General features: G+C 42.4%; 1 protein-coding gene across 1 annotated transcript in view; it reads left to right on the plus strand.

Annotated features, from left to right (window-relative positions):
- B4GALT5 (beta-1,4-galactosyltransferase 5) overlaps window positions 1-14831 on the plus strand; it is a 75484-nt gene extending 60653 nt beyond the window's left edge. The window contains exons 5-9 of the mRNA XM_075901224.1: window positions 2888-3004; window positions 3576-3763; window positions 4026-4148; window positions 5127-5228; window positions 11743-14831. Coding sequence (XP_075757339.1) covers window positions 2888-3004; window positions 3576-3763; window positions 4026-4148; window positions 5127-5228; window positions 11743-11890 — 678 coding nt within the window. The 3' untranslated portion in view covers window positions 11891-14831. The remainder of the gene's footprint in view (window positions 1-2887; window positions 3005-3575; window positions 3764-4025; window positions 4149-5126; window positions 5229-11742) is intronic.
- Window positions 14832-15366: the final 535 nt, after the last annotated feature.

The raw sequence follows: 15366 nt of genomic DNA on the forward strand, positions 1-15366 counted from the left end.
CTGCCCTCTGCCTAGGAGCTGCTCCCCTGGAAGCCTCCTGCTTGCTGTGCAGGCTGTGGGAGAGAGAAGGGGGGCACTAATGTCAGGGTGTCCCTACTCACTCCACTTCTATACACTATCTCCACAAAGGACACTCTCTCAATGACTTAACCACCTGCATTCTGCTACAAAGACCTTTTACATCTGCACTTGAAAGGGAATCCTCTGAACTGTCATTCATGTTAAAATTCGACACTTTCCAAAAAGGACTCAACAAATACTTGAACTATCTCACCCATTACCAAGATAATTTCCCCAATTATCACCTCTAATACCATTAACTCACAAACATCCCACTCTCCCTACCTCTAATATCATCAATTCACAGACACTTACCTTCCTTCCTCTCCCCCCCCCCCCCCCGCATCCCCCTCCTGTTCTGCAATGTGATTTGTCCTTTTCATATTTGTTCATTTTTTTAATTGTATCCTTTGGTATATATGGTTGTGACTACTTTCTTCCACTATTTGATCTGAGAAAGTGGGTCTGGCCCACGAAAGCTCATCATCTAATAAACCATCTTGTTAGTCTTTAAAGTGCTACATTGTCCTGCATTTTGCTTCAGCTACCCCAGACTAACACGGCTACATTTCTATCACTATCTCCACACAGACGGGGATGGAGGGAGCTTGGCAATGTAAATCTCTGTTGCTCTCACACCGTGTGTGTGTGTGTGTGTGTGTGTGTGTGTGTGTGTGTGTGTGTGTCTGTCTGTCATTCTCACAAACACACACTGTCCTTCACTCGTCTCCCAGCCCAACACTCGTCTCCCAGCCCAACACTCGTCTCCCAGCCCAACTGCTTGCAAAGTGTGTTGTTTTTTGGTTTTTGACCGTCCCTGCCCTGAACCTCCTCCTATACTCAACCTCTTGCCCCAGATGTGAGTCCCCCTGCACTCCTTCCTAGAGCTTGAACCCTGAAACCCCTCCTAGACCCCAGTCCCCTGCTCTGGGCTAAGCCCGGAGCCCCTCCCACACTCCAAACGCCTTGACTCAAGAAGAGAGCCTGCACTGCAACCCCTTACCCCAGCCTAGGGATGTTAGATTTAGTTTAATCAACTAATCGACTAGTCGATGGATTTTCTGGGAAGTGTCTGGCTCTGCCTTTTAAATGGATTAAGAGTCTGTTGGCTCTTAATCCATTTAAAAGGCTAAAGCACAGCAGGGGATACCCAGTGTGAGCCAGAAATCAGCTGGCTCTTAATACATTTAATACCTACTTAATACCTGTCGGCTCTTAATACATTTAAAAAGCAGAGGCGCATCTGGGACTAGGCATGGGCTGGGAATCAGCTGATTCCTGGCTCGCACCCAGTTCTCGCTATCCCCTTGCCCCCCATGGAGCTGGTGCTGGAGAGAACTGCCTTTTAAGCCAGCTCCCTCTAGCACTGGCTGCTGCTTCTCATAGAGGCAGGAAAGTGGAGGAGGGAAGGGGAGCGACTAGTCCCCAATTATCACCTGTAATACCATTAACTCACAAACATCCCACTCTCCCTACCTTTAATATCAGCAATTCACAGACACTTACCTTCCTTCCTCCCCCTTCCCACCCCCCCCGCATCCCCCTTCTGTTCTGCAATGTGATTTGTCCTTTTCATATTTGTTCATTTTTTTAATTGTATCCTTTGGTATATATGGTTGTGACTACTTTCTTCCACTATTTGATCTGAGGAAGTGGGTCTGGCCCACGAAAGCTCATCATCTAATAAACCATCTTGTTAGTCTTTAAAGTGCTACATTGTCCTGCATTTTGCTTCAACTACCCCAGACTAACACGGCTACATTTCTATCACTAGTCCCTCAACTATCTGATAAGCTTTTGATTTATCAGATAGTCTATTAGTCACTTACATCCCTACCCCAGCCTTGTGAAAGTGAGTGAGGATGGGGGAGGAAGGGGGATGGAGCGAGTAGGGAGAAGCCTCAAAAGGAGTGGAGCAGAGGCAGGGCCTCAAAGAAGGGGCGGGAAGGAAGTGGTGCAAGGCTGTTTGGATTTGAGGTAGATCTTACATTGCACTTAAATTGAAAAAGTGATCTTGTAGTTAAAAAGGTTGGAGACCACTGCTATAGGAGAATCATGCTACCTTTTCAGTTGGTAGAGGATTTAAGTCTCTAGGGCAGTCAGTCTTTCAGCTCTGACTCAGCATGAAATTTAGGCCAGGTCTACACTAAAAGGGAAGGCTGACTCAAGATACACAACTCCAGTTACATTAAGTAGTTGGAGTCACTTTACCTTGTTTTGTGTTTCCCTATCATCCCTATAGCAGGAGGCTGACAGGACCAAATGTTCTCTTTGGCTTCCCTTTTCACAGAAGCAGGAATACTAGCTGCTGACAGGGGCACCCTCTGAGTTCAATTTAGTGGGTCTTAACTACACCCACTATATTAAACTCCAGAAGGTTGATCGTGGCAGCATCAATCTTCCATTTAATGAAGACATGGCCTTAGGTAAGGTTTGAAAGAAATTTCCTCTCTCCAAAATAGTATATATTTAAAAAAGCTAGAATACTATAAAGCACAAAATAAGGAAGACATGAGTGAATGGCTAACACAATTGTGTACTCCATGTAGCACTGTAAAACAATCTTACAAAGTGGTTCTTACCCACCAAAGCTTATGCCTAAATAAATCTGTTAGTCTTTAAGGTGCCACGAGACTCCTTGTTTTTATAAAACAATCCTGCATGGCAGCCCCAAGAAAAGAGTTAGATCGTCTGTGGTCCTCTGGTTGTAAACACACATACATATGACTTCAGGTACTCTGAGCCCTGAGCTGATGGTTTGAGGCTGCTAAAGTGAAGGATGGATTCCTGATGTAGTAATAACTACCTGATGTCTTCCATCTCGTAGGTGGCAATCTTGATACCATTCCGCAATCGCTATGAGCATCTTCCAGTTCTCTTCAGGCACCTTATTCCAATGCTGCAGCGCCAACGTTTACAGTTCGCATTTTATGTCATTGAGCAAGTGAGTCACTTCCCATGCTTATGCAACTTATTTGGAGGGGCTAATCCATCACCAGTGGAGAAACTTGCTGTTGTGTGACTGATTGCTGTGCAATTAATCCTGTGTATACAAGACAATTTGCTACCTTCTGCCCTCAGTTATTGCACAATAATGGAAAATCTCCAAGGTGTGCCCTGTGTTTGTTTTTGTTTGTTAGGCAGATAACATACTGTAGGCTTTCAAAGGTTACTGTCGAACATGGCTATGTGTTCAATATCTACTTTCTCATAATACGCCATTCACCTGAATGTCATGTTGGATGCAGACACTGCCTGAAAGCTTCTGGGAAATTAAAGTGTCTTAGAATAAATTATGGTTGTTTAGCGCACATGTCTATTGTTAAACCAGGACAAAAGGGTTACAAAAGCAGGAATCTAAAGGGTTTTGTTCCTTGAGTTTGTGTAAGAAGGCCCTGAGAATAATAACCGCCTTCCAAACATGTGGGGTGGGTGGGTGTGGGGGTGTGGGTGTGTACATTTTAAATATATATTGTATCTTGAGCTTCTCCTGAGAAATAACTCTTATTTCCTAGGCTGGTAATCAACCATTCAATCGTGCCATGCTCTTCAATATTGGCTTTCAGGAAGCAATGAAGGACTTGGACTGGGATTGTCTGATCTTTCATGATGTGGACCATATACCAGAAAATGACCGTAACTACTATGGATGTGGCCAGATGCCAAGACACTTTGCAGCCAAGCTGGATAAATATATGTATCTGTAAGCATCTATATTCTCCCTTTATATAATAATGGATAAAGAGCAATAACTAGCTTTTAACTAGATGAATTTCAGTTTGGCTTCCAGGTTTTGTGCAACTAAACATAGCAGAAATAGAGGCAAACAACCCAACAACTCAAGGCTTAATTCAGTCGCATCTAGGAGAATGGCTGCTCTGACAGACAGTGAGCAGGCAACTGCATCAGCCCTGACCTGTGATGCCGTTTACATAAGTTTGACTAATGCACTCTCTTTTATTTAGGCTCCCTTATAATGAGTTCTTTGGTGGAGTGAGTGGTTTAACAGTGGAACAGTTTCGGAAAATCAATGGCTTTCCTAATGCATTCTGGGGCTGGGGCGGAGAGGATGACGACCTTTGGAACAGGTACTGATGTGTGTCTTGGCTTGAGCCCCCTTCCCAAGGGATGGGGGGGCGGTGGGCGGTGGACTGTCGGAGACCACTATGCAAAAGATAGCAGGGGTGGACAGGCTGAGGCCACTTCCCAAGGGATGGGGAGTGGATGGGCTTCCATGCAAACTTCCAAATGGTATGATTCTTCTGTTCATTGATGGGTTCTCGTAGGACTGTCTAACTCCCAACACCTGATGAATGTGGTACAAACTGTCTTTATTGACAATACGATAGTGGCTGGCCTGGTACAGGAATGTGCTGGCATAAGGGTTGGGAATGTATTTCCTTGTGCATGCAGTGCCCGCGCCCAGCTTCTTGACTGTGGAATCTCCTCAGGGTTTTGCTGGCCATATTCTGAGTGGGAGAAAAATAGCATGGGTGCTCTACCTGCTGCTGTGAACAGGCGCTAAGCCTGTCCTCTTAAAGCCTTAATTTTGAGCAGCTTGCAGACATCTCCAGCCTTGCCCTTGCCTGAAGAGGGCTTTACACAGAGAGTGTGGATTGATGCTGGAGCTATTCCATACCCTCTTCAGATGCGGGAGGAGAGGGAAAAGGGAAGACAATTAACCCCCTTTAGGCTGTGCTGGTAAATGGAAAGACTGAGGTTTGATTCCAATCTGTTAAAGCAAATTTGATTGGAAGCTGCTAGCTACCAGAGAACGAGGGGAAACAGTTCTCGCCATAAGCAACTTTGTGAAATTGTTGGCCCTGGGAATTATTTCTTATGTTGATGTTCATCTGAGGATCAGTTTGACTGCTCATCTAAAACTTACTGAAAGCAGCTTAGTTGGCCCAAAACCTGAAGGGGTTGAAATCTTCCCACTCTATTTAGCCAGCTGATGGAAACGCGTACTTATTGCAGACAAGTCTTTTGCAGCTCATGATTGTTCAGTCTCAGCAAGTATTGAATTTGGAGCAAACGCAGCAGTCAGTCTGATCTTTGTAATACAGGGTGCAGTATGCAGGCTACTCGGTGACTCGACCAGAAGGAGACACGGGGAAATACAAGTCAATTCCACACCATCATCGAGGCGAAGTACAGTTCCTGGGAAGGTAAATGAGATTTTCATTACTGGAGATTCATTTTACACTGAAGGATCCCTAAATCATCATGCCACTATATAAATCCACTATGTGGCTACACCTTGAATGAGGGGTGGGCAAAAAATGTCCCACAGGCTGGATCAGGCTTGGCAGCATCCCGCAGCCCAGGGGAGCCTCAGGGAGGGAGCCTGCCTTAGGGTGCTGCTGGCTGGGGCTGCTTAGATAATCAACTTTTTCCCACAACCCCTCTGCTCCCCCTCCAGTACCCCTGCCCCAGGTCACAACCCCCTCCTGCAGCCCTTCTCCAAGTCAAAATCCTCTCCTACACCCATACTCCCTCCTAGACCCCTACACCCCTATCCCCTGCCTCAAGTTACAACCTCCTTCTGTCTGCGGTCACAACCCAACCCCCTGTGCCCTGCCCCAGGTCAAAACCCCCTCCCAGACCTTGCACCCCCTCCTGCATCCCTCCATCACGTCAGAATCTTCTCCTGCACCCATGCCCTCTCCTGGACTCTACACCCCATTCTCCTGCTCCAGGGCATAACCCTCCCCCCTTTCACTGAACTTCCCTTCCAGACTCCACATCCCCTCACCTCACCCAAGTTCCCTACCCTGAGCTCCCTTCTGTATCCAGCCTCCAATCCAGGTCCTGCACCTCCTCCATTAATACCATGGAAGTGTGTGGCCCATGATCACTTACCAAATTCTTGGAATAGCGCCCTCCCCCCCCAAAAATTATTGCCCATCTTTGCCTTGAATACGGAGTCCAGTAAAAAACAGGAAAAAGTTGTCAAAAATGATCAAAGATATGGAACCGCTTCCATAGAAGGAAAGACTAAGAAGACTGGGACTGTTCAGCTTAGAAAAGAGATGACTATGGGGGGGATATGATAAAGGTCTATAAAATCATAAATGGGTGGAGAAAGTGAATAGAGAAGTGTTACTTAACTTTTCACACTATGCAAAAACCAGGTGCCACCTAATTAATAGGTTGCCAGTTTAATACAAACAAAAGGAAGCACTTTTTCACACAATGCACAGCTAACCTGAGGAACTCATTGCCATGAGATGTGGTGATGGCCAAAAGTGTAACAGGGTTCAAAAAAGAATTGAGTAAGTTCATGGAAAAGGTTCAAGAATAACTGTTAAGCAAGATGGTCAGGGACCCAGTCCTGTGCTTGGGGTGACCCTGATCTTCTGACTACCAGAACCTGGAAGTGGTAGACAAGGGTTGTTGTTTTCCCAAAAGAGCAAGTTTTACTTATGACATGCTCTGTCCTTGTTACTATTAGACCTTTTTTGAGTGATTTCAAACTTTTGCATTTGCATCATGCAGGTTGCTTCCATTGCAAAAGCAATATGTCTTTGTCTCCTGCTTCGTAGCACTTTTGCTCCATTTTTGTTTGAGGTGAAATAAAACCTTAACGGTGTCTTCCAGGTTTTTCATTTTCCTAGAGTAAAAATCCAGCTGACAACAAGCTCAGAGAGCTGTTTCTGGATATATAAATGTACCACATGCTGTCCCCTATTTTCCAGAGGAACCTCAGGGGAAATACGAGTGAGAAGTATGGAATGGCACCAAAGAGCTAGTTTAACAGAACCAGTGGGAACGATTTATTTGTGAACAATTACATGACTTAGCACCTCACAACCTACAACTGTTTGTTTCAAATGACAAGTGGATATAAATTGTATTCTCCATTACTAATTCCAGAAGAGAAACTGCTAGGAGAGGTCTCTGAGAAACTCCCAAAGCTCATCCTGCTAATACTTTTTGAATTAACTGTAAATTCAAGCAGGGAATGAACCAGTAGTTCATTAAGCTCTTGGCCTCTTTCCAGTTCTCCTAGCTTCCATTTGTGATGCAGATACAAATCTTTTCCCTCTATATCTAGCTTTCATTTTACTACCAAACAGATTATGATGAAGAAATTGCTATCATTTTAATTCTCTGTAGTTGAACCAAGGAGGTCAATTTCAGGGAAAAATGTCACCATTGTTTAGTTTCTCTAAGTATCAAAGGACTACACTGCAATGGAAACGAGAGCTTTAGATTTGCCTCCTTTATTTAATCAGGTCTGGAATTTTGTAGGCTGATGGTCAGCATGATCCAGTGAAAATGCTGTCACTTATTTGGCAACAGTCACTTGTGGTGCATTACTACATGATAGTGATTTCAGAGGATTTTGAAGCCGTCTGATTTTTTTTTTAAGCCTCTCCACTTGCAATATCCCCAACTAGCAAATCAGAGCATGACATAGCAGCCCACCTCTGACTGTAAAGCTTGCAGTGACAAATGGTATGGGCTACCTGACATAATTCAAAGGCTTTGAACTAACCCTTTCCTTTTTTTCCCCTATTTTTGTGCTGGACTAGGACTTTGTCTGGGATGGGGTCTGGATTAGAGCCATCTGTGTATTTCCTCAAGGGTGCTTCCTAGTGTAGATGGGCCAAAGCTGGTATTTCCCTCGTGCAACTTATCCCTGCTTTTCATTGATGTCACTTGTGTAAACAACTTTGTCTGGATGCAAAGCCCCCAACGTAGTGTGCGGCTACACTGAGGGAGCAAACAGGGTGCACCCCCAGTCTGGACAAACTCTAGTGATGGATATATTATTGAGAACAATTCTCCATTCTCCTGTGTCTCTTCTGTCTCTGACTTGTGACTTTAAGACTCTCTTTGCTTTTGTCTTCCTTGCTCTGACCATTTTTTTTTCTTACCTTACTGATAGCTCTTTCAGTGGGTTGTTTCCTCCCATCTCTCTTGCTTCCTGTATCTGCTCATGTAATTTCAGAGCCCTGAGCTGATGAACCTCCAACTTCCTCATATCTCTGCCTATCTCACAGCTTCTTCTGGATCCCCCTATTTCTCTAATTGACATAAGAACATAAGAACGGCCATACTGGGTCAGACCAAAGGTCCATCCAGCCCAGTATCCTGTCTGCCAACAGTGGCCAATGCCAGGTGCCCCAGAGGGAATGAAACGAACAGGTAATGATCAAGCCATCTCTCTCCTGCCGTCCGTCTCCACCCTCTGACAGAGGCTGGGGACACCATTCCTTACCCATACTGGCTAATAGCCATTTATGGACTTAACCTCCATGATTTTATCTAGTTCTCTTTTAACCCCTGTTATAGTCCTGTCCTTCACAGCCTCCTCAGGCAAGGAGTTCCACAGGTTGACTATGCGCTGTGTGAAGAAGAACTTCCTTTTATTTGTTTTAAACCTGCTGCCCATTAATTTCATTTGGTGGCCCCTAGTTCTTATATTATGGGAACAAGTAAATAACTTTTCCTTAATCGCTTTCTCCACACCACTCATGATTTTATATACCTCTATCATATCCCCCTCTTAGTTTCCTCTTTTCCAAGCTGAAAAGTCACAGTCTCTTTAATATCTCCTCATATGGGACCCATTCCAAACCCCTAATCATTTTAGTTGCCGTTCTCTGAACCTTTTCTAATGCCAGTATATCTCTTTTTTGAGATGAGGAGACCACATCTGTACGTAATATTCCAGATGTGAGCATACCATGGATTTATATAAGGGCAATAAGATATTCTCATCTTATTTTCTATCCCTTTTTTAATGATTCCTAACATCCTGTTTTCTTTTTTGACTGCTGCTGCACACTGCGTGGACATCTTCAGAGAACTATCCACTATGATTCCAAGATCTCTTACAAAATTAGTTGTAGCTAAATTAGCCCCCATCATATTATATGTATAGTTGGTTATTTTTCCCAAAGTGCATTACTTTACATTTACCCACATTCAATTTCATTTGCCATTTTGTTGCCCAGTCGCTTAGTTTGGTGAGATCTTTTCAAAGTTCTTCACAGTCTGCTTTGGTCTTAACTACCTTGAGCAGTTCAGTATTGTCTGCAAACTTTGCCACCTAACTATTTACCCCTTTTTCCAGATCATTTATGAATAAGTTGAATAGGATTGGTCCTAGGACTGACTCTTGGGGAACACCACTAGTTACCCTATTCTGAAAATGTACCATTTATTCCTACCCTTTGTTTCCTGTCTTTTAGCCAGTTCTCAGTCCATGAAAGGATCTTCCCTCTTATCCCATGACAACTTAATTTATGTAAGACCCTTTGGTGAGGGACCTTGTCAAAGGCTTTCTGGAAATCTAAGTACACTGTATCTACTGGATCCCCCTTGTCCACATGTTTGTTGACCCCTTCAAAGAACTCTAATAGATTAGTAAGACATGATTTCCCTTTACAGAAACCATGTTGACTTTTGCCCCCAAAATTATGTTCTTCTATGTGTCTGAGAATTTTATTCTTTACTATTGTTTCAACTAATTTGTCCAGTACTGACGTTAGACTTACCGGTGTGTAATTTCCGGGATCGTCTCTAGAGCCCTTTTTAAATATTGGTGTTACGTTAGCTGTCTTCCAGTTGTTGGGTACAGAAGCTGATTTAAAGGATAGGTTACAAACCATAGTCAATAGTTCCGCAATTTCACATTTGAGTTCTTTCAGAACTCCTGGGTGAATGCCATCCAGTCCCAGTGACTTGTTACTGTTAATTGATAAACTTAATTCCAAAACCTTCTCTAATGACATTTCAATGTGAGACAATTCCTCAGATTTGTCACCTACAAAGGACGGGTCAGGTTTGGGAATCAACCTAACATCCTCAGCCGTGAAGACTGAAGCAAAGAATTCATTTAGTTTCTCCGCAATGACTTTATCCTCTTTAAGTGCTCTTTTTGTATCTCTATCATTCAGGGGCCCCACTGGCTGCTTAGCAGGCTTTCTGCTTCTGATGCACTTAACAAACATTTTGTTATTACCTTTGGAGTTTTTGGCTAGCTGTTCTTCAAACTCCTTTTTAGCTTTTCTTCTCCAATTGATCAAATGGAACTTCACTTCCCTGAATGTTGTCCTAACTGACACACTCTTAGGCCACATCTCCACTTCCTGGAGGATCAACACTCTGGCGATCAATCTTCTGGGATTCAAGTTAGAGGATCTAATGAAGATCCGCTAAATTGAACACTGATGGATTCCCCTGTGGTGTCAGTACTCTTCACTGTCACAAGGAATAAGGAAAGTCAATAGGAGCATTTCTCCCATTGACTTCCCACTGTGGAGACCACACCAAACTCGGCTTAAGATATGTTGACTCCAGCTGTGTTTATGTAGCTAGAGTTGCTTACCTTATTAAGCCAACCTTCCCCCCGTAGTGTAGACCTGGCCATAGTCTATTCAGGCCGTCCAGCTCAGGCCTTGAGCTGATTGGGTGCGGGGAATTGACAATCTCTTGCCAGATCTTTGTTGCTACTTCTCCCTCTGCTCTGTCCTTTCTGTCCCCAGTGCTACAACTGTATCATATGCCAGTGTGTTTCTCCTGCTTAGGCTACTGTAATCTCTTCCATTCTGGACTCTCTCCTTTCCCTTTTTCAATGTATCCAGCAAGCTACAGATAAAACTCTTCCTGCTGCTTTGCTTCCGTGTTCCTTGACTAATTTAATCTTTTGTGGACTGAGTTCAAAGTCTTCATGCTTTACTTTAACATCCTGGAAAAGCATTAACGATTGTGAAACAGCTAGATACTATAAGAATGAGGGCTACGCAAGTACCAAAGAACCTACCTGGCCTGTATGTTTGCACCTTTCCTTCTCACACAATGTGCTGTGTATCTTTGTGATGCTCTTCCATGTTGCCTCCAACCCTGAAATGAAGGGCCAAGAACCTTTTCTCTTCACTGCCTCAAATCCGGTTTTTCTGACTGATTTCCTGCCCCACTGCCTTTACGCCAGTTCTCTTTGCTTCAAGTTCTTGGGAATGGTTTTATTTTGGCAAAAATTAAAACAAATAACAATCTTTTACATCCCTCATGCCCCCCTCCTTTCATCTGTCTCAGATGATCAATTCTCCTGGACAGAGGCATTGGGGATGTAAAATCCAGTTTAATTAGTTAACCAATTAAACATAATGTTTAAGCAGTTAACCGATTAAACAGGGGTGGGCAGAGGGGTTGCTGCGCCAGGCTGGCGTTGCCTCCTTCTCTCCCCCTCTCTCCCAATGGTGATACTTACTGGTTAACTGTTAACCGGTATTCACATCCCTAAAAGGCATGCTTTATTTTTGTATAGGAGCATGCGGAAAACACGCTAAGGTCATTCAGCTCTTTCATGTCAACACTTGACAGTTTTGAGGAAGGAAGTTATCAATTCTTGTTTGAGTGTGGAGTTTGACTCAACTGTGCTAGCTCGACACAGGGAACATACGAGCCTAGAAAAATAACACGGGTCTTATCCTGTGCTAGGCATCGCTTCTAACAGTGGATCAGCATTTTATTTCTACAAAGTGCACTACATATTTACATGTCTAAATGCTGGAGCTGCTTCAGTAAAAATATTTAAGGGGGTCTGTGTTGAGGAGGATTTTCTCACGTTAGTTTTTTCTTGTTGGGACTGGACTGTGTATAGTGGCGCTCAGCCTAAATTTGTTGAGTTTGGAATGGATGCATCCATCTTTTGTTCTCTTTAAACAGGTATGCATTGCTGCGGAAGTCAAAAGAGAGGCAAGTCCTGGATGGTCTCAATAACTTGAACTACTTTCCAAACATTACGTGTGATGCCTTGTATAAAAACGTAACTGTTAACCTGACTCCAGAGCTGGCTCTGGTAAATGAAAACTGAGAAGAGACTAAGTTTGCTTTGCTCTTTGCCAAGAAAGCAACATGTTAGACATTCTTTTGTAGGTTTACCAAGGACAAGAAATATATTGTCTAATGAAGGATCACAGTATTTTGAAGAATAAAATTGAAAGAATACACACAAATCGCCTGTCCCAATCTGATTGTGCAGCAAGCTCGGGGACTTCACTCGCCTTCCGATTTTAAGAACAATGGTGTGACCTGTTGCTCTCATCTCTGCATTCCGTCTCCTCCAACAATCACAAACACCGCAACAGTGATCTGATGTGCTTTCTTCTTACGGAACCAGTTTGGCTGAACAACTCTGACTTCTTGAGTTTGGATGCCAGAAGCAATCCACTAGGCAACTCCCCTAATCGGAGATCAAGTGAAACTTAAAATGATACCATTCTTCTACCTGTATGTGTTCTGTTTTTTTTAAAATGACCTGCTTGAAGTATATACAACAAAATCGCTTCTTAAAGAAGTGTAAGTGTAAATAAGCTGTGTAAAATGCCTCTTTTTAATTTTCTTTTACAATTAAAACTCAAGCTAAAGGTTTACATATTAGGATCACTTATATAGACCCCAATCCTGCAAACATGTACATAATTTTACTCGTGAGCAGGTCTCTCTGCTCATGTAAGTATTTCCTGTGATATAAAGCTAAAGCACTTGCTGAAGTGTTTGCAGCATCTGGGTCTGCGTTAGTTGGTTGCTGGGTTCCAGAAATAAGAGCCACATCATTGCTTATTATGGAAATGGAGGGGGCTTTTGGGGAGAAGGGAAGGATAATGGAAACCTCATGAAAGTACAAAATATCCAGCTCATATCATTGTATGAGAGAGAATGTGTAAATTATAGTTCTTATGGAGTTTTTCCATTTTATTCCTGTTAGGTTTTCATTGTCGGTTGCTTAGATTCTAGACTAATTCAGATGCATCCCTTCTCTTCTCCCCTTCCCTCTACAAAATTCACCAGTAGGCTCATGTGGTTTCCATGCAAAAAATTGCAAAAATCTTACTTTCCCTCATCTGTCACTGTCTTTAGTTTTGGGCAGTCAGTTGCAGTTTATTAAATCTGCTCCCAAATTAACAATGTTCTACAGTGATTCCTCTAATGTAACATTTTTGTTCTATGAAATAGTATTTTGATATATTTATTGTGGAAATTGAACAGTACACTGAACTAATGTACATTCTAATTGTAGGTAGAATCCTTGGTTATTTTTCTTAGCCAGAGCAAGCATTGCACAAGTACAAATAGAGAGCTAGATTTATCCACAGATATAAAATCAGAATGAGGAAAAAATGAAGGGCATTCTATTTTGGAAAACACTGTAGTGCTTGGTTGATATCCCCATTTTCACATGTTTAGATTTTTTTCTGAACTGTCCTCCCTGGATTGTGCCTGTGTTTTGTTTTGTTTTCCCTCCTTGGTTTAAAATGATCCATCACCTACGCAGTATATACAAACTCACTTTTACTGGATTTCTATCTAGTAAAAGTGTTCTGGGTTGCTTTTTTATGTCTATTTATAAAGATTGAGAGTATTTCAGCTCAGAAGTTCTTTAACTTTCCTTTATTGCATTGTTTGCCTTCTGTTTCCTGAACTCTTATGGTTTACATTGTTTTCTTGGTTCCATGGACATATGATCCCCATACACATCTGTTGTGGGTGTGATTGACCAGGCCTCTTGTCTCTTGAGAGTAACTTAGTTTAGAAAACATGGAGTTCTTGTTGTGTAGATCTTATCAGTTATCAGCCTGCATGAGAGGACAGTATATCTGCCCTTGAAAGTGCTGGTAAGTTTGGTAATTTAGGTTTAAAGTCTTGGAATACATGTGCTTTACAAATGTTTCCTGACAGTTATTTATAGTTTGGTTAATATGGCACATATAGCAATAAAAGACTCTCTTGCTTCTGATTCTTGATCTCTGTAATTCTTGTGGATCCTTTTCAAATGTTGAACTTCACTCTCCCTCTTATTTCTTTAATCTTGAAACGTTGTTAGCAACTGATGTCTTTAATGGTGCTTTAAACAAGGAATGTATTTCAAATGGTCTAAATTCACAACCACAGGAATTGTGCATGCATATGTGAGTAGATGTTAGGCTGTATTTTAGTTTGGCTAAGTCCTTAATATATATTTGCCATCTCTTGTGCCCTCTATTTTGAACAAAAAAGGCATTACCTCTACTCAGAAATGCACTCATTTAAGGTTGACCTGAAAGTGCCCGTTTCACACCTAATCTGTTTCACTTTTTGCATTTGTGGGTTTTTTGAGGGGGGAGGGGTCAGTCAGGTTGAGTTTTTCCCTCTCTCTAAAATGTGGAATATCTTAAAATGTGCACTGTTAATCTTATCAGCTAAGTCAAATACTGTATAGAAATGTAATTGTTAAAACATTTTGTCAAGTGCATGTGCTGTTTTATGGTGTAAAAATTCTCATAGTAAAAAGAACTGTACATATACTGGCAGCTGCAATTCAACAAGGCCACTTGTGCCCCCCTTGTACATCAACATTGTCTACTAAACTTACTGGGGGTCGGGGCATGTTCAATGCTGATTTTAACAAGCCATGTGGGATTTTATTTGCTACAATATTTATTTAAAGTTCATTATTTTTTTAAAGCTCCTCTTCTATAAAGAATTTAACAATGGAGCAACAGCCACACACTTCTAGTCACTCACTGTCCACGGTAGAATTAAATCTTAGATAGTATACGTCCATCATCATGGCTTTTGAACTTCTCTTAAGTTTTTAAGAGGTGCCAGGTACATGTTTGCACTGAAATTTAGTGTTTTAAGAGACACACACAACTTTTTTCAGCAGAGCAATCCTTTGTATCATTACATTTATTTACCCATGTGTTTGTACATTTTTGTATTTAATTTATGAATGATTTTTCAGTAAAAAAAATACATATTCAAGAACCAAGAAACTGCAGTGAAGTCTCTTATGGTGTGTGCTTTTTGGGAGGGGAAGTGGCTTGTGGTTTGTCTGATGAGGGGTGTAGAGAAAAGGAGGTATCTGTACCTTGAATAGTAAGTCTTTAGAACAGAGCACAATGTCAGCAAAAAGAAAAAAGCACCCTGTCATCTGCCTTTGGGTATGGAGTCCAATATTGTTTTCATTGCAGTGGCATGTAGAGGCATCATTGCATTGTGCAAACACATAATCAAAACGGTCACTGCCTGTGAGAACTTAAATATCAATTCCAGATAAAACACCAGAGGATGCAATACACATTAGGGAAGCATAGGTAACAGTGAAATAACTAGTGCACCAGCACATCAGCTGCTTAGCCATTCCCACAGGCATCCTTTCCTTTGCTCAACAGCAGTAGCCCTTCTCTGAAGCACAGGACTTGACAAACGGCAGCGAAAACCGCTCGCCAGCCCCGTATTGCATATGTGCAAGAGCCGCATTGCGCATGCACGTGCCGCAAATGAATGGGGCGCGCGGCTGAAATCTAT

The sequence above is a fragment of the Pelodiscus sinensis genome, chromosome 18 (genome assembly GCF_049634645.1).
Source record: "Pelodiscus sinensis isolate JC-2024 chromosome 18, ASM4963464v1, whole genome shotgun sequence".
Lineage (NCBI taxonomy): Eukaryota > Metazoa > Chordata > Testudines > Trionychidae > Pelodiscus > Pelodiscus sinensis.